The sequence below is a fragment of the Manacus vitellinus genome, unplaced genomic scaffold, assembly GCF_001715985.3.
Source record: "Manacus vitellinus isolate BGI_N305 unplaced genomic scaffold, ASM171598v3 scaffold_25_pilon, whole genome shotgun sequence".
NCBI classification, from domain to species: Eukaryota; Metazoa; Chordata; class Aves; order Passeriformes; family Pipridae; genus Manacus; species Manacus vitellinus.
Window position 1 is genome coordinate 4180555 of NW_021939882.1, and position 26593 is coordinate 4207147.

At 50.8% G+C, this 26593-nt stretch overlaps 1 protein-coding gene across 1 annotated transcript in view; it reads right to left on the reverse strand.

Moving 5' to 3' along the window:
• Window positions 1-2973: 2973 nt before the first annotated feature.
• The window catches only part of STK10 (serine/threonine kinase 10), a 35375-nt gene continuing 11755 nt past the window's right edge, over window positions 2974-26593 (reverse strand). Inside the window, exons 2-18 of the mRNA XM_018073647.3 lie at window positions 21679-21727; window positions 19065-19214; window positions 17672-17744; window positions 16787-16981; window positions 15680-15761; window positions 14663-14797; window positions 13437-13979; window positions 12006-12136; window positions 10069-10192; window positions 8427-8606; window positions 8161-8253; window positions 7869-7998; window positions 7343-7467; window positions 6651-6839; window positions 6214-6339; window positions 5843-5956; window positions 2974-5727 (exon numbers count right to left, since the gene is read on the reverse strand). Coding sequence (XP_017929136.1) covers window positions 5587-5727; window positions 5843-5956; window positions 6214-6339; window positions 6651-6839; window positions 7343-7467; window positions 7869-7998; window positions 8161-8253; window positions 8427-8606; window positions 10069-10192; window positions 12006-12136; window positions 13437-13979; window positions 14663-14797; window positions 15680-15761; window positions 16787-16981; window positions 17672-17744; window positions 19065-19214; window positions 21679-21727 — 2580 coding nt within the window. The 3' untranslated portion in view covers window positions 2974-5586. The remainder of the gene's footprint in view (window positions 5728-5842; window positions 5957-6213; window positions 6340-6650; window positions 6840-7342; window positions 7468-7868; window positions 7999-8160; window positions 8254-8426; window positions 8607-10068; window positions 10193-12005; window positions 12137-13436; window positions 13980-14662; window positions 14798-15679; window positions 15762-16786; window positions 16982-17671; window positions 17745-19064; window positions 19215-21678; window positions 21728-26593) is intronic.

Sequence of the window (26593 nt, forward strand, 5' to 3'; positions counted from 1 at the left end):
GTGAATGACCTGGGAGTGTCATGCTTGGCCCACACCTCTGGTGATATGGCTTCAGGAGCAGCAGAGGTCTGGCAGCAGCATGTCCCACAATAAAGCTGGGTGGTACAGGTGCAACTGAGTGGAGTTTTAGGAGAAACAAGTCGCCTCTTGCTGCCTAACCAGAGGCTGAAGTGTTGTTAAGCCAAATAAAATAACTGTACGGGAGAATTCACCACCTACTCAAGGGTCAACCATGTGCACCCTCCCTTCCCTCTGGCAGGATCAGCTGAGCAATGTAAAGCAAGAGGGCAAATGACTTCTGAAGAGCCAGCCATCAGCTCAGATGTGCAAATGGGTTTCTGCATGGCTCTAAGCAGACTCCAGCTGTTTGGGCACAGCTGTGTGGTCCCTGACATTTCCTTGGTGTCAGAGATGGAATAGAATGAGAAAGCAGTGCCCCGTTGTCAGCCCCAAATTGCAGAGGAAACACTATTTGCAGTCATCCTGGCATGGAAAGCCCACTACTGCTGCTTGCTTTTCAATCTGAAAATTAAGAGTGTGTGCCAGGTGGTTAAATGGTCCTGGTCCTCCCTGTGTGCAGAACAAATGCATCCATGTTTCTTGAGCTTCCTCACAAAGATTAGTCAAAAATTATGCTCCTACCCCAACAGAGGGCAAATCTCTGCAGCTAAAGCCCATCAGAGCAGTAGTTTCCTACCATTTCACTGGGGCTGGATCTCACTGATTCTTAGCTGTCACCAGGAACAATTTTCCACTGCTGTGACCCCTCTATTGCAGGTTTTAGGTGTGTGGTGTGGATGCCACCCATGACAGCAGGCCTGGCAGCAGGTTGTACCCACCCTGCACAGGGGTATGGTAGCAGGGAGAAGCAGACCCCATGGAAGGGATGTTCAGCCCTCAAATGAGAAGGTTTTCCTGGCACACAGTGGGCAGGGGAAACCTGGATAACTCCTAAGGCTAATGCTGGAGCAGGAGACGAAGCTGAAGCCCTGATGAGAAGCAGAGATCTGGTGAAAGGGATGCCATAGAGAGTGACAAATCCAGGGAAAAGAGCAAGTGATCCTTTTGGTGCAACGGGACAGCTCAGCTCCAGCACTTCGGTGTCATGCCACCTAGTGAGCAAGAGAAAGAGCAGCAGACATCTCCCCTCCATCCCCTGCAAGTCTGGAAATCAAGTCCAGGGGAGTCCTAGGTGGGGTGGCAGGGCAACATGCCCCTGGCACCCAGCCCCATCCCATCCAGGAGAGGAGCAACGACAAACCCCATCAGCAAGGCAGAGCCACAGCCTCTGGAGAGGCTGGGCTTCCTCGAGCACTGGGTAGTTTGGCGTTTGGAGAATTAAACCAGGGGCCACTGCAGCAGGAGAACACTCAACAGCATTTGGTTTAACAGTGTGCAGGTGACTTTTGCAGGACGTGCCTATGGCACTGCTCACCTCCAGCTGCCCTCCTGCAGCAATGGAGGGAGCCCATATGCAGTCACAGGAGGAAGGGAGTTAGGTACAAGCTCCAGCTCCATGACTCTCCCTGCCTGCCCTGATTTTCCTCTCCCTAGAGAGTTTTATCATCCCAATCACAGCATGAATGCTGCAAAAGCCCCTGGGCAGCTCAGAGGAGTCTGGAGCCCAGATGTAACAGGGTATAACCACAGGGAATGCTACACCTGCTGCAGCACCAATAAGTTTTCAGGGCTGTCATCTCTATTTTTAAAAAATAAGATATATTTTTATTTTTGCTCTGTTTTCAGCATTGCACCAGGACAGATTGCTAGCTAACAGTTATTTCTGGAATACATGGTACTTAAAAATATATGTTGAATTCTCATGGTTGAAGCTCCCCTCAGGCACTGCCAAGGACATGCAGATGAAGTTAAATATTCCCATGAGATCCTCTGCTTCACTGGGATACACCGAGTGAGGCCAGTGTGTCCCAGGAGACAGTGCAGTCCTGGTACACATAAACAAAGATGACTAATTATGTGTCCTCAGCTATTCCATTTCTTACAATCTTGTGAAGCAAGGAGACAGGCACCCTCGGGCTTTGCTTGTCCTCTCACCACAGTGCTGCCTGTTTAAAACCCCACCATGAACAACTTACAGTACCAACTCCATCTCCCTTTCAGCATCTCACCTGAATTCACATCCTGCAGTTTTACCTACCATGGTGGACACTGGTAGCAGGGTCATTTCCTGCATGAAATCCAAGGTAAAAGTTGGCAGACTCTGGAGCAACCTTCCAAAAGTGAGGGGAAACCCACGCCAGCTCCATGGGCTCATGTAAAATCTGCCCTTGCACACTGTGTGTCCTTGAAAGAAATCATAATTAAACTGGCAAGTAAAAATCTCTGAGCAGAGAACAAAGGCCACACAGGCCCTGTGGTTGGTTACATAGATGGTGGGGGCTTTTCTGAACAACCTGAGGGAGGAGGCAGAGGTCTGCCCCTGTGCTGACAGGAGAAGACATGGTTTGCATCCCGGTCCTATAATGCTTCCCAAGCACTCCCCAGCAGAGGTCAACGTGGGAAGAGACAAAGAGACATCCCTGAGACTTCCTTGTCCCACCAAAGCAAGGGAGCTGAGGCATTTGTCTGAAATCTCTTGCTAAAGCCAGGCAAGCTAATTAAATAGGAAGAAAAATCCACACCTAAGTGGTTTGCACTCACACGACAGGATGCAATACCTGCTCTTCACCAAGCAGGGTCAGCCCAGCACCATCTTACCACCAAAGGAGGGAATCGCTGCTTCAATTCAGCTTCACCAGCTTCAGCCTCATTGCAAACATGTTCCTGCCCTGGAGCTGCAGCACCCAGCAGGAGAGTCTCTAAATCGTTTTCAAAGAACTGGAAGTTCAACCTTGCAAGGTTCAGATGCCAGAAGAGGCTCTGGAGGTTTCTGTAAATCAGCAAACCCTAGACTAGAAGCAAAGCTGGTCTGAGGCCACAGCCAGTGATCACACACAAAATCAGACACATGCCCACGTTTCTCAGTCTGTTACTTTATTAGAGGGGTCTTTACATCATAGCGGTGGCCCCACTGGAGTCACTTTACAAAATATTAAAAAACCCTTTTTATTCAAAGCCATATTTTTTAAAATGGTATCCCATCCCCTCTCAAAGGTAAGCTGGGTTTAATTGTGGTTCCTTCTGAACAGGAAACAACAAAAATATCCTCTTTTGAAAGGAGTGAAAATATAACCACCCTGTAAACAAGACAATCAGATGATGTGCTCCCCTGCCCCCTTCTAGAAGATGGTATTAGAGCCCTGGCACACTCAGAGACGAAACAGAGAATAGGGAAAAGGCAGCAGACAGAACCATTCCTACCCTCTGTTAGCAAAATTGTGTTGTTTGCTCTAGGCTGCAAACAAGCTGGGCTGGAGAAAGAGACAACCGATTTACCATGGAGGGCATTGCATCAGCTCTTTAAGAGCCCCCAGAAATAGTCTTTCCTCACGGCTGCAAAATATCCAGGGAGAGTTGATGCTCCCTGGGCTGGTGGAGAAGGCAGTCAGAGGCAGCAATGCCCTTCACTGTGACCAGTGTGCTGCAGGACATCCTTCTGTAAGTCACATGTAAGATAATGTAAGATATGAAGGACAGGCACCACGTACTGGTTTCTGTGACACCAACCACTTCATAGAACAGCTCAGCCTGACCCCTGCAGGACCAGGAACAAAACCAATGGGGCTGCTGTAACACGTTTCTAATGCAATTAAAAGGCTCAAACCAGCCCATTATCCTGGTTCAGGAACATCCCTCATTCATTAATTTTACAACAGCTCCCAAACTGGCACTGTCACATCTGAAAGGCACAGTCCATGCTTGGAGCTGGGACAGGCAGGTGTTTAACAGAGACATTGTTGGTGTGGATTCAGAAGTAACCTGGAATGGCCCAAATAGATGTAGTCTTGCTAGTTTGCAGAAGCTTATAAATATGTATTAGGAACTCTAAATGGGTACAAAATGCACACCTCAGATACAGAGTTAAAGACCTGGGGGCTGACTCCTTCAGCTCGGTACCTACAAGTGTAGCACATCACATATCACCTTTCCCTGAAATGCCAGTATGTCTCTACATCAATATTTGAGACTTTCAAATAACTACCTTTTTTTTTTAACTTTTTTAAGCAGAAACAGAAGCAGGTTTAAAACAAACAATGCTGTCCAGAGATGAACAGAGAGAAAAACTTAAGTGCTACCTTATACCTTTGGATTGTGTAAAAAAGGTGCTGCCATTGAGGTCTCTGACCCCCTACCCAGGTCTGTGCTCTGAGTCTATCCAGAAGCTCAGCCAAGCCCTCCCTGCCTGGTGCAGGTGGAGGAGACACATCACCACATAGCAGAAAGGACAGAGGGCTGGACCTGCCACTGCTCTGCCACTCTGCAGCCTGAGTCCATGCTGAAGCCAGGAGAACCATCCAAGAAACTGTGGCACATCATAAGGAGATGGATGAGACATCAGTGGACAAAGTGATGCTGAGAGTAACAAGCCACCATGACTTGCCTTCACATCTCCTCTTCCCATGTTTCACGACTCCTTTATTCCTTCCAAATGATGCTCTGCAGCCCATAACCCTGATGCAGAGTGGCCAGACTGGCTGACCCACATGGCCCACACATATAGAGCACTTAAAAAAAAGTCTCAAGCACATGTGTGATCATGAGAGCTCTGGCAGTAACACTCTTCAGCCTCCCACTTGTCCTTACCAAAAGGCACATGACCATGACAGGCACTTCACTGTGTCATCACTGTTACAAACCTCCTCCTCTGCACATGCACATACACTTCTTTAAGGACAAAAGCCTGCAGCCAGCTGAACAGTTCAATTACACCTTAATCCAGTCCCTGAAAAGACAGTGCTAGCTGGGTGCCAGAGGGTCTGCGGTGCCAGTGATTGCGGCAAAGGATGAAGCAGAAGATGTTTGGGAGGACATCCAGCCAGTCCCCTTTCTGCATAGTCTATACAGACTATACAGAGAAAGAGGAAGCAAAAAACCCAACCCTCCTTACTCAAAGGCAAAAAAACCCAAATCACTGTCTCTCCCTTGAGCAAAAAAGACCACAGTGAGTAGAAATCAGTGTAAGGCAAGTGTTGGGGGCCCTCAAGGCCAAAGTTATCTTAAGACAATGCCAAAGCTGCTCTGCCCCAGGTGAGTCCTTACAGAGGACTGGGAGAAGGAGCAGCCACAGTGGAGAGAGAGGGTGACACCCCCTGCACAGAGGGCAGGAGCCATGGCCTGTTTCTCCTGTTCAGAGTGGTTATTGCTTCAGTTTGAGCTGACCAGCCAGGTGAGCACCAGGCTCACGTGAGAGGTGACACATCCAGCTCACAGTGCAAGTACAATCCAGAAAGGGTCCTGCCCCACTTCCCAGCCTGGAGCCATGCTGAGCAGGCCAGCTCCTGGGGAAGCCACCACAACTTCCAGTCAGCATCCCACAGTTCAGGGGTCACATTTATCCCAGACAGAGCGAGGGGACAGGAGGGTGCTGTTGTAAGAAGAGGCTGCCGAGAGGATCGTCCAAGTTGCCCACCTGCAGCCCAGGAGGACACAGCCAGTACCAGCTGGTGGCCTGCCAGCTGTGAGATGTTATAAGCTCTCTGAGGAGCTGAAAGGGACGAACTTGGCGTGTTTGGTTGGGGATGCTGGCATCTGTCCATCTGCCTCCTCACTCAGCTTGAAGAACATCTCCTGCTCACGCTTCTTTTGGTTCAGCTCGTCCTCCAGGGCCTTAAGCAAAAGAGAACACACACAAGAGCTGTATTTGAGATTGTTCTGGAGCTATGGATACTGTCCCCTCCAACCAGCCAAGCAGGACACACTTCTCTCACCAAGGAGGCATTACCTTCTTTCGTGGCCTCAGCTTGTCTCGCCACTCCTTCATGTGCTGGTTGTGGTTCTCATCCAGGGATTTCAGCTTCTGAGTTTCATGCTCAATCAAGAGGTGACACTTTTCATTCTAAAAACAGACCATGAAACAGAGCACCCATCAAGCAGCCAGGACTGTAAATCCAGTGGTCAAACAGGATTCGCCTCAGCCAGAGACAATCAGAGCTCTGAGCTCCAGGGCACATTTAGACATGGCCACAAAAACCTCTCAAGGCAAGAGCAAGGGGACATCAGGTCCCATTCACTGACAGTCCTCTGCAGGCACTTCTTAAGAGACTAAGAACTGCATGGGGAGCTCTGGGAGACAGACCCACAATGGACATGTACCTGCAGGTGCTGGAGCTCATTCGTGTTGCTCTCGCACTGGGCCTGCATGTCCTTCATCTGTGACTCGTGTTTCTGCTGCTGGTGCAGCCGCTCTGCTTTTTGCCTCTTCTCTTCCTGCAGAGCAAACTAGAAGAGAGAAAAGAAGGTGCCCATTTGGAAGAGTTGCTCTGGTCTCTGAAGCTGCTTAAGAGACTGGCCAGCTTGCACTATCATATAGGAAGGAAGGAAAAGCCTCAAGGATGTTCCCAACACCAGTCACAGTGGAAGCAGCGCTGAAAACCACACCTGATGCCCCAAATGCAAAGACATCTGATGTCCTGAAGTGAGTTAGAAGTAGGAATAGTTGCATTTTTCCAGCTTCCTTTCCACCAACAGGCCAGTGAAGTACTTCACCCCCAAGCCAAACCTCAACCCTGGTGCCCTTTGCAAGACCTGACCTGTTTTATCTTCTCCCGCTGCTCGGATGCACTCCCACTGGAGTGGATGTGAAGGCTCTTCTTGTACATGGCCATGCGTGTCTTCCCTTCGCTCCGCTGGATTTTGGGGAGCCGGGCTTTCTCCTGCTGCTGCCGAATTTTCAGCTGCTCTAACATGCGCTGGTTGTATCGCTGCATTTGTTCCCTTTCCTGCAGGGAGACAGGTATCAGAGGAGGAGGGACATCTCAGGGCATCTCAACAAGAAAGTGCTGAGGAGAAGAGAGAGAGCCAAGAGAGTAGATTTGGGAGTACCATGGAAGTGGCTGGTGACTGACAGCTCCACAAGAGGTTAGGGCAGCTACTGAACATGCTGTGAAAGCAAAGGAGAAGAGTGCTGAAAGGAACGTGCCAGTCTTCACTCACTGCTCTGGGAATCAACCATGCCAAACACCAGACAGTGACAGATTTCCAGAAAAGCCCCCAAAATTCAAAGCACGCAGCATTTTACGCACATTAAACGCACGCAGCACAGAATACATGTCCCAGGAAAGAAGGCTGACACGAGCATTGTTCTGGTCCCTTTTCGCTAATAATGACCAAGTCCCTTAACTCCTAACTCACCCTTACCCACTTAGAGCCTCAAGGGAAACACCCAGGGACACCCAGATGCTTTGTTGACCCGCACCAGTGTAGGAAGGTGCTAAGTCTTCACCTTCTCATGCTTCCGGAGCAACTCATGCCTCTGGAGGAAATACTGGTCCTTTAGCTGCTGCTTGACAAGCTGGTGCTTTTCCTGTTGCTGACGCTCTTCAAGATCCCAGATGCAAGCCTCCCGATCTGTGGAAAGGAGGAGGGTTAGGAGACAACCCACCCTGGTTCCTCAGCTTGGTCACACAAAGCATCCCAAGCTCAAGAGATCCCTACACACATGAGCAGTGCAACAGATGTGGGGGGTGATCATTCACCTCCTGTTTTTCATGAGAAATTGGTTATGAACCACATTGGAGAGTAATTTCTTTCAATTATGAAGCCTAATTGGTTCATATTTTGAAGATTCAAGCACTAAGTATTATTATTGTTAAACATTTAGACAGGATCTGGCAAGGCTGTTTTTTTTCTAAATCCCATCCTGCCAGCTTGCAACTCTGTCACAGCATCTGCTGCGTGGGAAGAGCCAGCGTTGGATAAACCCATGGTTACAGCATTCCCTTTCCTCCTTTACAGCCTTTGCCACCCACCTCTCATGAGCTGCTGCTTTTTGTTCAGGCACTCGCGTTCCTTGTCGCAGATCTCCCTTTTGTTCTGGGCAGTTATATTTTTCATGGCCTGCTCCAGGTCCTCCTTCTGCTTGGCCAAGAACTCCTGTTCCTGGAAGAAACCAGCGGTACCACCATGAGCCCTCCGTCTGCTGCAACTTGAAAAGCATCTGGTGGTGTTTCAGAAGCTGCCAGTCCCCCAAGGAGGAAGGATGATTCTGTCTACCATGCACTTCCCAGTCTTGGAGTTGTGGCAATCTTCTCTCAGCCTTACCATGGTTTGTTTTTTCTGGGTGAAGTCATCCATCTTCGCCTTCATGTTCCCTTTGCGCTGTTGCCGTGGCAGCTTCTCAACCTCGTTCTTAACCTTTAGGGAGGGAAATGAGATTTATCTGCAGGTAATTCTAGGCTAAGAACAACCCCACCTAAAACACCAACAACTGCTTCCCTCTCAAGCTGTGCCATGGAGAAATGCTGAAGCTTTCCTGGAAGAAAAAAATGCAGGAAACCAGCTTTCCTCCCTCCTATCCCTATTTTTACCTCCTTCTTCATCTGCTTCAGCTGCTCCAGAAATTTGACATGGTCCCGCTCCTGCTCCAGGCGAATGCGCTTGGCCTCCTCCCTCCGGCGCAGGGAGTGATCTTGTTCCATCTTCTCAATCTGCTGCTTCTGCTGCCGTTCCAGGTTTTCCAGTTCTGTGTCGTAGAACTTCTTCTTCGCCTGGAACAAAGGAAACAGAGGTCAACTTCAGCCTCCTCTCCACTTTGTTTCTTTCCAAAAGCTAAAAAAGAAAAAGAAGTGAAAAGAAAAAAATAAAGGAGTGGGGGATTGTCCTCGCTTGGATTGAGCCATTGAGCCTCTTTACTAAGCAGAGAGGAGGGAAATTTCCAGCTAACACCCCACAAAGCACACAGGGCAGAGCCAGCTCTAGCATCAGCACTTTAACTGATTTTTGAACTTGTTCTGGCACTGATGCACTTCAAGCCTTTCTCCTGCTTATGTCCTGATTTACAATATCCCACTGGGACCCAAGGTCCTGGGCAAATATTGGCTCAAGCAGTACAGCTCTTTCTCTGCAGGCAAGGATTTCCAAGTCTGAGGCTCTGTGCTCCAACAGTGTCCTTGTGTCCCATCTCTCCCTGCCTGCAGCTCGCAGGGATGGACCACCCAGGAGTCAACAAGAGCAAGTTGCCCCAGGGAAAGAGTAAAGGAACCAGGTTTGGGGGTGTTGCACAGCACATTGCACGGTGAATAAATGCCACAAATGAAAAGTGACTTGCCAAGATGGGCATTCACAGATATGGCACATCGAGACTGTAGAAATACAACAGAGCCCAGGAACATGGGAGGGCTCCCAGCCTTCCGTGAGGGGATGGGGCTTCCAGGAGCACACGCAGGGTGGATTAATAAAGGGGTATTTAAAGCTTTCCTGAGCCATCTTTTAAAGGGGCTCCCCTGCAAGTGGGGAAATTTAGGTTAGATATATGGAAGAAACTCTTCCCCATGAGGGTGGTGAGGCCCTGGCACAGGTTGCCCAGAGAAGCTGTGGCTGCCCCATCCCTGGAAGTGTTCAAGGCCAGGTTGGATGGGGTTTGCAGCAACCTGGTGTAGTGGAAGGTGTCCCTGCCCACAGCAGGGAGATTGGAATGAGATGATCTTGAAGGTCCCTTCCAACCCAAACTATTCTGTGTACTTCAACAGAAGCTGGCCATGGAGGGACTAAGTCTGTGAGCCCAGTTTATCTTTATTCAATTTACACTCATAGGCCTGCCAGATTTCCTGCTGTCACATGTTGGCCACATTGCTTTCTCATTTAAAGGATTTTTTCCCATGGAATACAACAATTTCTTACAGTAGCCATGAACAGACATACAAGTAAAGGTCCATAAAGAGGGGAAGTCCAGAACAATCCTTCCCCCTGCAACATCCTACCAGGCAAAGGCCATCAGTGCTTCCCAAGCTGCAGAATGCTTGTGCTCAATGCCCACAAAAGCCTCCATCCTCCAACAGAGGCATCCCATGCCTCACATCCCAAAAGGGTTCCTTGACATTTCTGCTCCCTCTGGATGTGATACCCCAAGGTCGTTGCAACCCGGGGAGCATCATCCTCTGTGGGGGTTTGCAGGGCACCTGCAGAGAAGTCAAACCAGCTTATTCCCAGGAGGTTCCCCTGCCCACGTACCATCATTTCTTGCTCGAAGCGCCGGAGCATCTGCTCCAGCTGCAGCTGGTGTTTGTTGTTGAGCTGGGCCTGGTTTCGGTGCTCCTCCTTCTGGAGGAGACGCAGCTCCCGCAGCTCCTGGCGCCTGCAGAGGGTTAAAATGGAGGGAGAGAGAAAAATACAGAGTCAGACAAGTGCAGAGGCATGTGGGTGAGCAGAGATGGCAGAATAAAAGGCCAGAGCACTTCAGCAGGAAATGGAAGCAGCACAGCCATCCTGTAGGATCCTGCCATTTGCTTTGAGCACAGGCAGGAGGTAAATGCCACCTGACTGATATGCTCTCAGGCTCTGTGACACTGTGAGGAAGCAGGATGCTAATTATGGGAACTGCTGGGAAAACCATCAGCTTTCACAGGTAAGGCCTATTAGCATTCACAGCTTCTTAAACAAGTCCTGTCAAAGCTCCTAAGGTGATTCTGCAGTCACTGCTGCCTCAACCAGCACCCAAAATACCCATTCTGCCAGCTGGGTTAGGACTCTCTGATTTTCGAAACAAAGCTGAGGCCAAGCTGGTGCTGCTCTAGTCTGGCCCTTATGCTCTGCATCAGTTCTGGCTCACACCTGGGGGGCAGAAAGAGTGGTTTTCCCAATTTCTGACCTATCCATCATAACATTGCATCACTTCCCTCATCCAGCTTCACACTCAGTAAAAGGCAGCCTCTGCTCAGAGGGTTGTGTTTGAGTCCATTTGCCAGGTCTGTTCCTGACCCAGCTGGAAATCACTGATGGCAAACGGAGCAGCAGCAGCAGTTCTCCCATGCAGGATCCCCACCATGACCTCCACTGCTGTGCATTAACCCCACACACTGAGTACAACCCTCTCCAGGGGCCCTGCTGGGAAGAACACTTTGGCACCATTTCTTTCAAAACAAGACCACGAAACAAGAAAAGGCCCTGGCACAGGTTGCCCAGAGAAGCTGTGGCTGCCCCATCCCTGGAAAAGTTCAAGGCCAGGACAGTGCTTGGAGCAACCTGGTGTAGTGGAAGGTGTCCCTGCCCATGGCAGGGTGTGGAATGAGATGAGCTTTAAGGTCCCTTCCAACCCAAACCATTCTGTGGTTCCACGATTCCATAAAAGCTGTACCTGGAAATTCTCTGTATGCTAGTACACATATTCCCCTTGTTTTATTTGGGTTACGTGCACTTCTCACACAAAAATTAATAGCTTATGAGCTTCTGCATAGATCTGATATTGGGGCCTAGAAATAAGGCTGCCACAGGGACACAAAGTGCTTGGGACAAATTATACTCTCGGGGAGTCCCTGAGAACAGCACAATGGAGCCTAGAGTAGGGCATCAAACAAAACAATTTGTATTGTAATTATTTTAAGGACCTTTTAATTTCAGTGCTAGAAACAGCAGTTCCTCTTTTTTAGAATAGGTCACGGAGGTTTGAAAGCTGCAAGATCTGCGAAGGAGTCATAAAGGCTTAAGCAGGGAGGATACACCCATGAATATTAAATGATGCTCGAGGAGTTTACAACTCCCTTGGCCTTTCTGTTAATGAAGTCTGAGGAGGTACACGAACAAAAGGAAGAGGAGCATCTTGAGAAGATTTCTGTGCTTATTTCCATTAAGCCAGGCATCTCCAGCCCTAGGAACACATTCAGTCATCCCCAAAGGACAGAGCCAGCCACAGCACAAGCTTCCCTTGTCACAGTCTTGCTGCACTCTTCCCCTGCATGCAAAGAGAGCTCAGCTTAGTGGTACAGCAAGCCCTGTGCCAGCCAAGGAAAAGGTAAAGGAAGTGATGTCCACACTGGACAGCTGTGCTGTCCAAGTGGAATGAAGACTGGAAATGAGAGCACTTTAGGTCATTCCTGGATTAGCTTCTAGAGAAGAAAACCCTACCCTAGCTCAGTGCCCTGCCCTGCCCTCCATCCCAGTGACCCACTTGCCTGAGAAATCTCATTTCTTCATCCTTCTTCTCATCCTCACTGATGATCTTCGAGGTGGTGACACTCACCTCCACTCCATCCACAACGAACTTGCGGGTGCGTTTGAGCGTCTTCTTGTGCATCCGGGAATCCTGAGTTTGGCAAGGAGGGGAAAGGAGGAGGTCATGAAGGAGCTCCCCGGCTTGTTGCATGGGGTGCAACAGCTGGAAGCCTCAGAGCAATTTTGATGCCATTTGTTCATGAAGAACACACACAAGGAAACCACACGGAGCACAAATCATCGGCCCATTTGGAGATTCAAGCTGCACAGCCTTGCTACCACCTTGCAGAAACCTGACCTGGAAGAGACACAACCCAGCACCCAAAGACCCTTTCCCACCGTGTCCAGCTAAACCATGATCTAACATGATTCCCTCTTCACGGCTTACTCCCTGTAAAACCCAAAAGACTCTTTTCCCCTTCTGTGGGACCAACTGGGGAGAACAAATCCATGTGTGGCATTGTATTCCTCTTTGGCTGGCCCCAAGGAGACCAGGTGTCCTGGGAAAGAGGTAAATTGCTATGCAAGAGCATCACATTTCTGTCATCAGGGAACCACACTGTCTGCAGGCTCCTGAGGGGAATGCTGGCTCTCGTGGTCACGGCAGGAGGCAGGAGGGGAGGAATGTTTTGCTGAGAGTGGTTTCCCAGCACGTTTCTGTGCCGGGAAGCCATCACTCATGCAGGCAATTTGATAAAGATCTTGTGCAACACATCACTCTGCCCCCTCAAGTCACAGCATTTCTTCTCCTGAAGCTCAGCAAATACCATTCCAGTTATTTCTCCTTCTCCTCTAAGCCATGCTGACCTGGCCAGCTCTAGCTCACAAGCATTCCCAGCCTCCATAAAGCTTTAGCAAAAGCCAAGAAGCCTGGGAGGTCTCTGTGCAAGTCACTGCTGACACAAACCAGGCCAGATGTATGGCAGGTTGGAAAAACTGAGAGCAGCACAAGCCCAAATGAACTTTCTCCTGGGGCCAGGTGTTCTAGGAAAGAGCAGCAGAGTGATGGCTATGGATAAAGTTCAGGAAATCACATTTGGGGTTTCACACTTGCATAGTCATACACAGTTAGGAGAGTGGCATGGTTATTTCACACTTCCCAGGGCCCCAAAATAGCTACAAAACATCAGACTTCCATTAGATTTCACTGACCTAGGGCAGAAGAGGACACATAAACCTGCAGCAGCTCCACCAAGAGCTTCTCCTTCACTTGAGGACATGCCATGTCCCCATGGCACAGCTTCACCCAGCAGTATCTGCTGGCCTGAGCCCAGCTGGGACAGTGAATTCATAGACAGGGAAAACACACTGCTGAAGGCTTTTCTAGAGAAGGCATTCCTCCCTCCTTGTTAGCCCCGTGTTCTCCAACACCCTCTGCCCACCACTCTCACCTTCAGGGAGATGGAGCCACTTTCCCTGTTGAGGGACAGGTCAGCAGACAAGGAGATGGTCAGGTCCATGCTTTCAGAGGCTGAAGTGCTGCCAGAATCTGAGTCCCCTTTGGACCTGCTGCCAGGTAGCGGAGCCGGGGGATCCAAGCTCCCGTTGGCGAGTTTCTCCTCTGTGAAGTTCTCCAGGTGGCTGCTCTCCGGTCGCTCCCCAATGCTCTTCTGCTCCTTGCTGCCTGCCCTAGGCTGCTTGTTCCCCTCCGTTGAGTTATCCAAATGTCCAGGCTGCAAGATGATGTCTGGCTTGTCCTGAGTGGCTGAGGTGGCAGAGCTGGCGGGGGTTTGTGTGGAGTGATTGCTCTCCAATTTGTCATTGTCACCGCTTATCCCTTCGTCTGAGACTTTATCGCTCTGTCCATCTGTGCTGCCCTTGCCAGTCCCCACAGACCCATTCACTGCTTTGGGCAAGGAAGAGTCTGGAGGCTTCTCCCCGTCAAAACTCAGCTGACTCGCCTCAGAGGGGTCCCGCTTGTGCTTACCGGGGGGCTGGAAAGACAGGGAAGGGAAGATGTTGGGTTTGGCTCCACACTTAACACAATTGCAAGGGCTCTAAGTCCCTACACTTCAGCCCAAAGCCACTCGCAGCTAAAGAGTTATTGGGAGGAAATCTTCCCTTTTAGGACATCTGCCCTGAGATACTACTTTCTCCAGGTTTGTGGCCCCAAGGACTGTGGACACTATCTGGAAGGAAAAAGCACGGTGAAAAAACTCCAGAATCTACATATTCTGAAGTAGCAGCCTAGGAGTTTATGTATCAAGCACTTTTTTCCCATGGCTAATTGCACCACGGATTAATCACTACTCTTTGCCACAGAGGAGGGAGGTCGAGGCGTGTCCCCCAGCAAGGTTACCCAGGCAGCTTTGAGATGTTCTCTTCAAAGAGGCCAGCTCAGGGGCAGATCTGTCCAGCTTCTCCAGCCTCTATCAGGGCCTATTTTTCTTTTTTTTTTTTTTTAAGCCCTTCCTGTGAGCGGGCACTGGGCCACCCGCCGGTATCATTGTTTCTCCATGCCCTTGGCAGCCACTGAAAAACAGCCCCTCCCTGGCCAAGCAACCATTTTGCCTCCACCTCATGGGGCTCAGAACAGCTGTAAACTCAGCCTGCTGAGCTCTTTCTCCCACCACAGCCACACTGGCAAACTTGCCAGCACGATGCTAGGAGCGCTCACCGAGGCAGACTCCGATGAGTCATCCTCTTCTGCTTCATCCCGACTCTCCTCAATCTCTTCCATCACCTCAGCCTTGGCCTCGGCCACCAGCTCGCGCAGAGCCCGGTTGCTGGTCACCTTGCTGACGAAGGGATGCTGAAAACCAAGCATGGTGCACATGTGTGAGGTGGCCAAAACCAGACCTTGTGAGCTCGTGGCCAAGTGACAGTCCTGGCACGGACCACCTCTTGCTGTAAAACAACTGCAACCACCTGAGGATGTGGTTCTTTCCAGTGTCACCGGGCTTAACCCCCCAGACGAATTTACAGACAGGCACGAGGGAGAACAAGAGAGAACATGCTGCTGAGGTTAAACACACACTCTGCACACAGATGCTCAGAGCCTGGTGCTCTGCAAAGCTGCTTTATGTCAACATCCCCCCCACAAAAGCATCAGCTGAATTTAAACAGGGGGACATTCCCCCTCCCCACACAGAGCGTCCGAGCCCACAGAATGCCAGCAGGAGCAGGGTAAGAGCCAGTCTGCAGGATCCCTGGGTGCAAACAGAGCCTGGGGGAAGGTTTAATTGAATTCAGGCTAGAATCACTCAGTGCACACAGCGGGGTGTTTGTGTTGAGCTTCAGCAAAAGGCTGTGGAGTCTCTCAGGTCTCTCAGGGACTCCAGCATGGATGGGAGTGTGCAGACAGTGCTGCAGGGTGAGAGAGCTGCAGTCAGCACAGAACAGCACCTTCCAGGTTTTTGCTATTATTTTGAAAAGGGACAGGAGGAAAAGACAGGAGTTGAATTTAAATTTGGGATAATCAGGTATCATCCAAGCTGGCTGCCAGATGGATGTTTTTATTCCAGCTGCTGTCCATAGGGGCTCTGCAGTTCACTCCAAGGGGAAAAACATTGCTGATCCTTTTTGGAGCATTTTAGTGGCTGAAAAGTACTGTGAACTTTCTAAACAAGACAAAAATCATCTGAAACCAGTCTGGGGCCACAGACCCAGCCCAGGGACTGGTGCCAGTTCCTACCTCCAGCAGCTGGGCAGCACTGGGCCGGGTCTCTGGGTTCTTGTCCAGTGCCTTCTTCAGGAAGTCTCTAAACTCCAGGGACCTGAAAACACAGTTGTTGGTGAGAAGCTTAGGAGGGAGAAAGGCCTTGAATGCCACAGGGTTCTGCTTGATCCTTCTTCCAGATTATGTCCCAGCTTGCAGCTCTCCGTAATTCCCTCTGCACTCCCATGGGAAACCCAATGCTCAGTTATCCTGATTATTTGTAAGCAAATCATCAAAGTGGCCAAGTGAGAGACTAGATTTTGCCTTACCTATGATGGCAACAGATGGTGAGGACTGAGCCCCAGCCACTGTTCCCCAGGGCCAAGGCAGAGGCAGGAGAGGACACCAGCAGGTACTCTCCAAAGGGAGCCCATGGCTGGAGCTGCTTGTGGACAAGGATGTTCCAGGAGTCATCCCCACAGCCACACTGGGAAACGATGGCTGTGAAGGACCAGGAACCCCATAGGAGGGCACCCTCAGCCTGCAAAGCACAGCTCTGAGATCCAGAGCATGTCCCTGATCTGCTTCTGGCTTCGGAGCAGCTCCAGAGGAAGCATTCCCACCCTGCCTGCTGGACTTTAGCGGTGGGGTCCTGCCTGCACTGCTGTGACAACGTTTGTGAATCCAGTGCTCTCTCAGTATTTTGCTACTGGCTATCACACAGCAGGTTTTATAATGCTTTATAAATAAATAAATAAATTAAAACTAACTGATCGGTTTACTTTTAAATGCAGAAGTGGCTTTCCAAAAATTCTGGAGCTCTTAGCAATCTCCAAGTTTAGAGAAAAATTTGCCTTTCATACACATGGGAGGTTTTGAAAACAGCCAAGGGATCACCCCTCACGTCAGGGGGGCCTGTGGGTGAGCAGCAGCTCCCCCTGTGCTGCCTGCATGCTGTCAGCACAGTCTGAGAGTCTGCCTTCAGCCAGCAGCACCTTCGGAGCCCCTAACACACAGCTGGACCTAAAATACAGCTGGAATTCTACATTAGGCTCTCAAATTAAACAAAACTGCTAGAAATGACTGGGTTTTTTTCTCTCCTCAAGTTGGGAAACCTGCACTCTGCTGGCTCAAACGCCTCACCATTTAGAAGGGCAGCTGAGCGTGGGGGGGTCGGACTTGGCGATCTTCAGCAGGACTCTCATGGGGTTGAGCTCGTGGTGGGGTGGCTCAATCTGGGCCATTTCGATCAGTGTGATCCCCAGGGACCAGATGTCTGCCTTGTAGTCATAGGGAGTGTCCTTCATGGTCTCGCACATCACCACCTCCGGGGCCATCCTGCAAGGGGCAGAGCAAGGAGCAGGGATGGGGAGGGATGACACCACTGCCACACAATGTGAGCCTTGCAGCAGCAATTAAAGACTTTAAATAATCCACAGCATCGCATAAAAACAGCCTTTCCTCCTAGCTCTGGGTTTCAGAAGCAGCAGCATCTTTTCTAAGGGGTCCAACCCCCTCCCTCTTCCACAGACACGGAGACAGCCCGTGGAAACCCCCAGGCCATTGACATCTGGCGCGGATGTTGCTTCAGACAATAAATTAATCCTCACGATTCCATTCCCTCAGCAAGTCGGGTGATTTAGAGATCGTGTTTCTGGAGCGAGGAGTCGTTCCCATGTGCTTGGAGTTGCTCCAAAGCCCACCCCAGCCCCTGAGGTGGGGGAGCAGGGAGAGCACACACGCCAGCACACGTGTGTCCCTTTGCTCTGCCAAGCCTTGGCCGGCCCAGGGCACCGTGACACCACGCAGTGCTCCCACACCACCGAGGCTGCTCACAGCTCCATTCAGGCAAGGAAAACCCTTGCACGTGCAGATACAGCAGCCATGACTCCTTGTAAAAATCCTCCCACCCATGGTAAGGCACCAACACATCCCAAAGGCCACGAGATCCCCACTTCTGGCAAGCCTGATTTTCAGAGGAGTGAAGCCCCTCACGGACTCAAGGTTCATAACAAGCAGGTCACTCACCAGTAAGGGGTCCCAATGAAAGAGTCTCGCTTCTGCAAGGTTTTCATGTTTTTGGCAGACACTCCAAAGTCAGCTGCAAAGAGCAGTAACATTAGATGCTGTAGGAAAACTAAAAGACCCCTCTGAATTAGCACACTTGGCTGAAATGCAGATTGAAAAGCAAACATTTATTTGAGGCAGGAACACGATACAACATGCTGTGCCCTCTCAACTGAGCATCAGAAATCAAATTTGGTTTTGGATACATGAACCCCAGGACCCTCCTCTCCTATGTACCGTAAGACAGGGGCATGACAAGCCACCCCTGCCAAACCTTATGCATCCAGAAGGAAGTCAAGATCTTTTCTGCAAACAAAAGCAGATACTTTCAGAACTGCTATTTCATAGCAAAAAGTCTCACTTTACACCAGAAAACCCAAAGTACTGTTACACTCATTCTTTCCCTTCAGCCCTGTGCACAGCAGCCACTGCATGATGCCTCTCCCGGATTTTGTCCCTTCTGTAGAGAGCTGCTGAAGCCAACTCAATCCAAATCAAATCAGGAAGACCTGTAAAAGGTACCAAGCCTACTCCAGGTGAGTTTGCTCTCTGAGACAGCCCTGATAACAGCTGGAGGAGCTGTTACCCATCTGCACCCTGAGCTCAGGGTGTCCCTGACTGTGGGTCACCCTTGGCCCAAGCCAGCAGTGTTTCTACAGTGTACATGGTCACAGGAAAGTTTCTCTATTCCCAGGCTGGCAGGTCTCCATCAGCACCCATAGACACATCCCAAGAACACCCAACAGCTGCTGGCACCCCTCAGGAGAATCCAGTGGAGATCTGCACCTTTCTGACCAGTTCATACAGACAAATTTACCTTCTCGTCCCCCAGCAGGTTGCTGGATGCCAATTTAACTCAAACCCATAGTGAGTTGGCAAAGCAAGCCTTTGGCAAAACTCACCCTGTCACCACCAAACCTGCTCTGCAGATAAGAGGAATTCTTCCAGCTCCCAGCCCTGCCAACTGGCACCCTGCGCAGGATGCTCAGCAGGCCAAAAAGCACAAAAATCAAGTTCAAAGAGGGATTAAAAAAATTCATGCAATAAAAAACCATGGAGGAGGGCCTGAGCATGGCTGTGGCTTGGGGAGCCTCGGTACATTTTGCCTCCCATGGAACAAAGTCTTCCCATCCTCCTGCCTGCACCTCTCAGCCAGCAGACAAGCAGCGATGTCCCATAGGCAGGACAGCATCCCTCAATCCCCTCCCACTCAGGCACAGCCAAACATTACAGTCCAGCTCCAGCAGCATGTGGCTGTCCTGGGTGCAGCATGGAATGGCCCCAGGCAGCACCATCACCCACAGTTGCTCTCTCAGGGGAGCTTGGCCAAGCAAGCGCCTGTTGGGCAGCTCACCAAGCTTGATGTCCCCATCCTGGGTGAGGAGCACATTCCCAGCCTTCAGGTCCCGGTGGATGATCTTTTTGCTGTGGAGGTAGTGGAGGGCTTCCAACATCTGGCGGCAAATCACTTGGATCTGAGGCTCAGTCAGGCCCCGGTCCAGCTCTGTGGGGAGGGAGAGGGATGTTAAACAGGACAGGGACAGAGTGATGCTCTGTCCACCTGAGCAGCAGCAAGGCACAGGTTACCCAGCAGACCATTGAAAAACCACTGTCCATGTGTCAGAGCAGCAGGAGACAATGCAAATCAGCTTGTTAAGGTAATTTATTCCCTAAGCCAGCACTTGCAGCAGAATGCCCAACTCTTGGAGCTGCTGGTTTACAGCTCCCTTCTGGGAATATACAGCTGGGGCATTTGGCTCTGGAACAGAGCATAAGGGGGACAAAGAGGGGGAACCAGGCGTGCCTGTGATGGGGGTCTGAACTGCAAGTTCCCTGACAGTTTGGGAAACAAGTCCCTGCACACAAGTTGGACCTTGCCCAGCTGCTGTAGAGAGGAGGGAGATGAACTTGGCTGCAGGCAGCAGGGTCAAACACAGGCATGAACACCCAGGAGCTCCATACAAAACCATGCTCTCATTCTCCAGGGAACTATCCCTTCCATGGAGATGTACTCTACCCCCCTATACCCCATGAGGGACACGCCACTTCCCAAAGGAAAGGGTAGGGTTGTCCCTACCCACTGCTCTGAGCTGGTTTTTTGGGTACCTCTGGGTACCAGTGCACCAGTTCATACCCTGCTGTCTGTCCCAGAGTTCAAGAAGAGTTTGGACAATGCTCTCAGGCACATGGTGGGATTCTTGGGGCTGTCCTATGCAGGGCCAGAAGTTGGATTTTGATGATCCTAGTGGGTCCCTTCCGACTCAGGATATTCTGTGATTCTCTGATTCTATTTCTGATGCTTGAAGGGACATGCAATCACTGGTGTGACCTCCCTGCTGAGCTCTGCTGGGCCACCTCCACCATCTGAGACCGTTTTCCAAGGCGACAGCTCTGCAAACCATCAAACTTCCAGATGGTTAGCATCTCCTGAGCTTCCCTCCCTCCCTCTGCAAGCCCTTTGCACTGCAGATCCCTCCTCCAGCAGCTCTGAGCCTGAGGCAGAGCAGACCCAGCCTTAGACAGCATCAACTGCCAAACTGCATGGCCAGGATGGGGGCTGAGGGAAGGACCCCAGCAACTGAAACAGATTCAGAGTGAGGATCCCAGCCACAGGCTGGGGGATGCTGGGTCAGCCACTTTGTTCCTCCTCTTCCTCACCAAGATCTCCCTTCCTCTGGGGGAAGCTGATTATTTTCATTTTCCCTGGAGCATCTGGCAAAAGCAAGGTGCAGTGGGCCACAGGTTTTGTACAAAAGATTTAAACGGGAAAACACCAGTTGCTGGTGGGGATGGGGAGATAGAACAGGCAGCATTCAGCAACTCTGAATTTACTAATGCTGGGAACATTCCTAAGCTCCAGCTCACAGCTCCTCCTGTCCCTCCCTTGGGGGTGACAGTGCTATAGCCAGCCCACTTGCTCATGGTTTCCTCTGCTGCCCCTTCCCAGGTCCTCCACAGACTGACTGCCACAGCCACAGACCCACCAATGCTCAGGGGGATTTTCATGTCACAAGAGATGGGTAAAAAAACCCTGTTGAGGTTTTCCGTGGGGAAGGCATAATTTCTCCAGCACTTTGGAAAATGTACTTTTTCATGTAGTGATTTGGACCTGCTTTAAAGAAGTTCCCTAAAGGAGGGCCAAGGTTTAAGGGCTGAATCAAAGATGACAAATTTGCCTACTGGGGATAAATAGAAAGCAAGGCCTTTGGAAATATCAGAGCTGAAAGGGAGTAACCCCCAGGAAGACATAGGTCTGTCCCAGAGGCTCCAGGCAAGATGTCAGAGCATCCCATTCTCCATGCAAAAGGGATGTCAACCCCCCCCCCCCCGGTGTCCATACAGCCCTGGCACAGGGGGGCTGTAGCACCAGCCAGGGCTGTTTTGGGGTACACCCACACACTACCGGTCCCAGCAGCTCCCTCTGTGTGGAAGGGAAGAGTTAAAAATGGGAAGATTCCTGGGATTACTGCAAACTGCAGTTTATTAGGTGCTCTGCTGCTTCACAGATGACTGATACCATACGGAGAAGTCAGCAAAAAGATCTTGGGATATTCATCATGACAGACACCCAGATTAAACATCTCAGCCCTGCTGCCCTTCTGGGGAAGCTGTGGGAACAGGATCCCAAGCACCCAGTGCCCCCCCAGCAGATAAATATTTAAAATCATCTTTCCCCTCCAGCCAGACTCTTCCTTCTCCCCATGCCTTGTGATCTGCTGATCCCAGCAGCATTTAAATCACAAAAGGACATTAAGGTAGCTCAAAAAATACCCCAGGGCTGCCACACCTTCTGCTCCGGGTATGAAAATAGGCAAACTCATGGGAGAGAAAGGGCAGGTGGAGGAGCTGGGGCACCCATGCCTGCCATCTGTCTGAAGGCTGCCCCTGGGAACGAGCCAGAAGGCTGGAAATGCCTTCGGGCATCGCCCTGGGCACGGAGTAGAGCCCGGCACCGGCGCTGCACTCACCCAGCATGGTGGCATCCACCGCCCCGCCCGGGCAGAACTCAATCATGATCTGGGGGAACAAAGAGAGAGGAGTTAAAATCAGGTCTGTGTCTCACTGAGAAAAGCCACCAGGCAGGGAAGAGGAGACAAAACCGTGTGATTTGCTTCCCTGCATGGCAGAGCTGCCCCTCAGCACCACCCGGGGGTGCAGAGGCTTTGGAGCTCCCCAGGACACATCCCTTGGGCACTCCCAGCACCAAGGATCACTCGAGCCCTGGGGTCAGAACACCCCCAGCAGCCCTGTACCTGGATGCCCACCACGAGCAGCCACCCCAAGCAGCCGACTTCAGTATTTCCACCTTCCTCTCTGTTTACATCTCTTCCCGCTGCATTTTGGAGCCGGGGCTGCTCCACCGAGCAGCCCTGCCAAAAGGATGAGATAGCTGTCATAGCTGGGAGCTGACGTGGCTGGGAGAAATCAGGCAGGATTTTCTCTGGCAAATGAGGGATGGGGAGGGCTGTCATGTCTTTAGGGTGTTTTTTTTAACTATTTTTGTTTCCCCACATTGCTCAGTAGTTCATTGCTCCCTTGATTTTGAACCATTTGAGAGGAAACTGTCAATAAAGAGAGTGAGTACACTCACCAGACTGATGCTGTTTTTCTCCCAGGGACATGCACAGAGTCCTGCCAGTCCCACATACCTGCTTGCCTGTGCCCTGCCATCCCCTCCACATTGTCCCCTTCCCCCTCACCTCTGCACAGACTCAGCCACAGCTGCCCCAGTGCTGGCCCCCATTCCCTGCTCCCCTTCAGGGCAGCCAGGGCTGCTCAGATAAACAGATTACAATTTCAAGCAGCCAGGGATTACAAGGGACAAGAGATGCTTCACCTCTCTGACAAGCTCTTTCCTTGTGGAGGTGACACAGGGCAACATACCGGAGAGGTGAAATGCCAGAGTTTACTCTGAGGACAGCGCCTGAGCCAACCAAAGGCAGTTTGTTTACCAGCACAGTTCTCTAAGCCCTTCAAGTAGAGGTCATGCTCCTACTGGAGCAGGAGCTGAGGGTAGAAGGTTCAAGCTCCCTCTTTCCCATGGCCTAATCCTGTAGCTCCAGCAAAGCCACATCCCAACCCTTCAGTCCTGCAGCTCCTACACATGGGCAAGGCTATTATTGACCTGGACAACACTGGAATACAACTGCTTTGTTTTGGAGGAGGAAGGGGAACAGAATCAGGTGCTGAGATGCTGGAAACCTGGAATTGCTCTGTAAGAATCAGTGCAGGTCCAAGAGTTGGGAGAAAGACAATGCTGAGATGACAGACTCGGGCAGGTACAACACAGGCACCATTGGAGGAAGTGGAGAAGAATATACCAGAGGCCAGGGCTGGCGAAGCATTTTAAACAGGCAGGTGCAGAGAAGCAATTGGAAAGACATTTGAACCATTCACAGACTTGGAGAACCAATATACACCCGACACAGATTCAAGCAGGAGCCTGGCAGAAGGGATGTCAGTGGGCCAGCAGAGCCCTCACACCAGTGGCCCATATAAACCTCTTTTTTAATCTTGCTTGAGTTACTACGAGGCTCATTTCAATCAATATTTTTTATAGTGTTCCTCATCACATTTATCAGAGCATACTAACACCACCAGTAGACACCAGCCTTTCCTGGGCTCCTCAGAGCCCAAAGCACCAGAAAAAAAACTCAAACAAGCCTCACACTGCTGACAACCTGCCAGGTGGGAGGCCAAGGGCTTTCCCTTCCTTTGAAGGTGAGGGGATGTATGGGCCTCTCCTGGCTCAGCCACCCTGCTGATGGAACCTCTGCACAATGATACCATGATCCCACCTGTGGGACATGTCCTCTGCCAAATCATCCAAGCTGCCACTAGCCCAGACCAGCCCAGAGTGAGTGATTTGTCCCTCCAGGCAGATGCTGGGCTGAGCTTTCCTACCAGGGTCACAGCTGGCACAGCCAAAATGTGCTCAGGTCAGACACACTGAGCTTTTAAATGGGGAAAGGCCAAGCACAACACATGTGACTCTGGATCTGTGTGGGATGCATTTCACCTCAGAAAACTTCATTCAGGTTCAGCCTAGCAATGAGAAAATTAGGAGAATCAGCCCATCTGAACCAGCATGACCATGTATGTTTATGCAGGCACAGCAGGCTGCAGCTCATGCACTGGGAAGATGGGAAACATGGAAAACTTAAAAATATGCATTTTCAACAAGGGCAGAGATGCCAAAGAATAATCATGGGTGTGGTCAGATAGATAGAACAGCCAAAAAACTAATGAGCTTGTTTCAGCACAGAAAATACTATTTAAAAAAACTCAACTGGCAATCCCATAGATCACACTCCACACACACTTCCTTCCAGGAGCAGGGCCAACCTGGGAAACGTTTTACCATTGAAGCAGGTAGAAAGGCAGGCCTGGTGGCAGCAGGACACTGCCATCTCTGTGTGTCAGCTGGGAGATGGAGGAAGCTCACAGAAGGCAGAGGTTGTGCAGGCATCATCCCCAGACCCACAGGAGGGAAAAGGATGGTGGGATAGTCTCTGACACCCTGGGGCGGGCAGTCTGTCACTGAGAAACAAGTTGGGAAGATCATTTAACTCTTTTCTTAGGGCTGTTTCCACGTGCTTTGCTATATGGGTTGACTGCTCCTTTAGTGAGGTGTCCCCTAGCCCCTCTGGAGCAGTAACTGCTCTAGTGACAGTGCCAACTGCCCTTCACCCCCAACACTGCCCCGGGCTGCTCCCTGTGCTGTGCTCAGACACCTCGCCATCCCCTGGGACCTGGAGAGCTGGGACCCTGCATGGGGCTCACTGAAGAGCCACAGCAGTGCTGCAAAACAGTGGTTTCACACACCTTGTCCCAAAAAAGCTCCTCTGGTCTTGTGAACCAGAGATATGAGGCCCAAGGGGGGGGCTCTGCCCCACTGCTGACATCCCAAAAGCTGCTTCTTCACAGTAATTAGTGCTGGGGGGAGCACCCACACCTCCTCTTCCTCCTTCTGCTTGGGGTCCAGCACCCCTTGAGAGGTCTACAGCGAGCAGCCCGGAATGGGGTTGGAGCAAACATCCTGTTTATAATGATTTCCTCCACACAAGAAATCCAGGGACTTCCTCGCCAAAGGCTGCCCAGCCCCTCTGCTGCACCGGGCTGCTGGTGGGACATGCAGCAACAACAGGGGCTCTCCCTCCTGCTGCCACATCAAAGCTCTTACAAATCCCAGGGATTACACACTATCAACATTTTAGTTTTCAGTCTGTAGGCAGTTACAACCACACCAAAATTCACTCCATCTCTGAGCTATCTGAGCAACATGACCAACTGACAGCTGCAGACACATAGACAGAGCCCCCAGCTCTGACACCACGGCCAAGGAACTCCATGGGGATGCTCTAGCTGCACCGGAGCAGATTTGGGCAGCTGGTTTGTAGACAGAGAAAAGAACCTACTCTTACTACCTCTCAAAACCTTTGTGCCTTTTCTCCTATACTTTTAATGAAACAGCACAAATGAAGAGGTCTGCATGCAGAAGCCACAAAATCTTTCCCTTTCAAGACACTTTTGCAATGGGCAAAATTAAATTTAAACTTAAATCTGAAAGTCCACTCAAGTTAAAGGTTTTGCTGGTGACCTTGATTTTTCCCATGGCTCATCCTAATCCTGCCTTTAGGCACAGCAGGATCTGGGAACATTTTGGTAAGCCCAAGTGGGAGCAGGGCATGCGAGGGGGACTTTCCTGGGCTGCTTAAGTAATAAGTGACTGCCTGGGAGGAGAGGAAGTGAAGTCCAGTGAGCCTGGGGTTGCCCAGGAAAATAAATGTACATACATATGTATGAAACAGCTATGGCTTAAATGAAGTGCTCTTAAAGACACAGGTCTTCAAGTTGTACCAGAGCAAGGGAGCACTACATGTTACAAAAAAGCATTATATGACTTAACACCTTAAGAGAGCAGACTGGGTACTGTGCCAGGAGAATCCCTCCAGCACTTTCACCTGAGGACCAGAGGGACACCAACCTAGACAATAAACCTAGGATGGATCAGAGCCCAGTGCATTATCTGGGTCTGACAAACCAGGAGCAGTGTCTCCTGCCCAGGTACCAAGGTCCTCTCAGGTGGGACCCAGACCCTGCTTGCTCCTCCCACCCTGGGCAGGACTGGTCCTGCCTTCTGGGTGTGTTTGAACTCCTGGACCCTCCTGTAACACTAAAAAAAATACAAAAGGCTTATCTTGAAAGATAATTTTACCAAACAATGCACAGTCGCCAAGGGTGGAACAGCTTATGTCCCTGAACAGGGTTTGCAATTGAAACCCAATTAAGAGGAGAGGACGCACCCTCAGCCCAGCTCTTACTCACCCCATTGGCATGTCAGAGGGCAGGGGCCCATGAACCCTTCCCTCAGCAGTGCTGGAGAAATGCCTCTTCCAGTCAGAAAGGGAGAGGGGGGTGGAAAACAAAAGCCATCAGCTGGGAAAGCTGGGGGCAGCTCATCTCGGGGGTGGCAGCCCTGGGCAGCCAGGCATTTCCCACGGAGTGCAGGCAGGCCACCAGGTCCCCTTAGGACAGAGGAGCCCTTGGCTGGCAGCCCAGTTGCTCCCAAGTCACTGGAGGTGACGGGTGCCTGCAGGCTTTTCCTGTGACTTTGCTGCTTGTGCAGTTGCATGTTTAAGAACCCAATCACTTCGGGGTCACAGTGGTGCTCCAGAGCACCCAGCACTGTGTGTGCACACTGTGCCAAGCACTGTAACCACCCACCCTTCCCACCCAGCCCTGGGCATCAGGGCCCCCAGGATCCACCTGCCCCCAGATCCACCCTGCCTGGCCAAGAAACTGCTTTAAAACTGAAGTACTTCAGCAATTTCCTCTCCTAATCTGCAGCAGAGGGTTTCATTTTGTTTGTTGAAGCAGCTG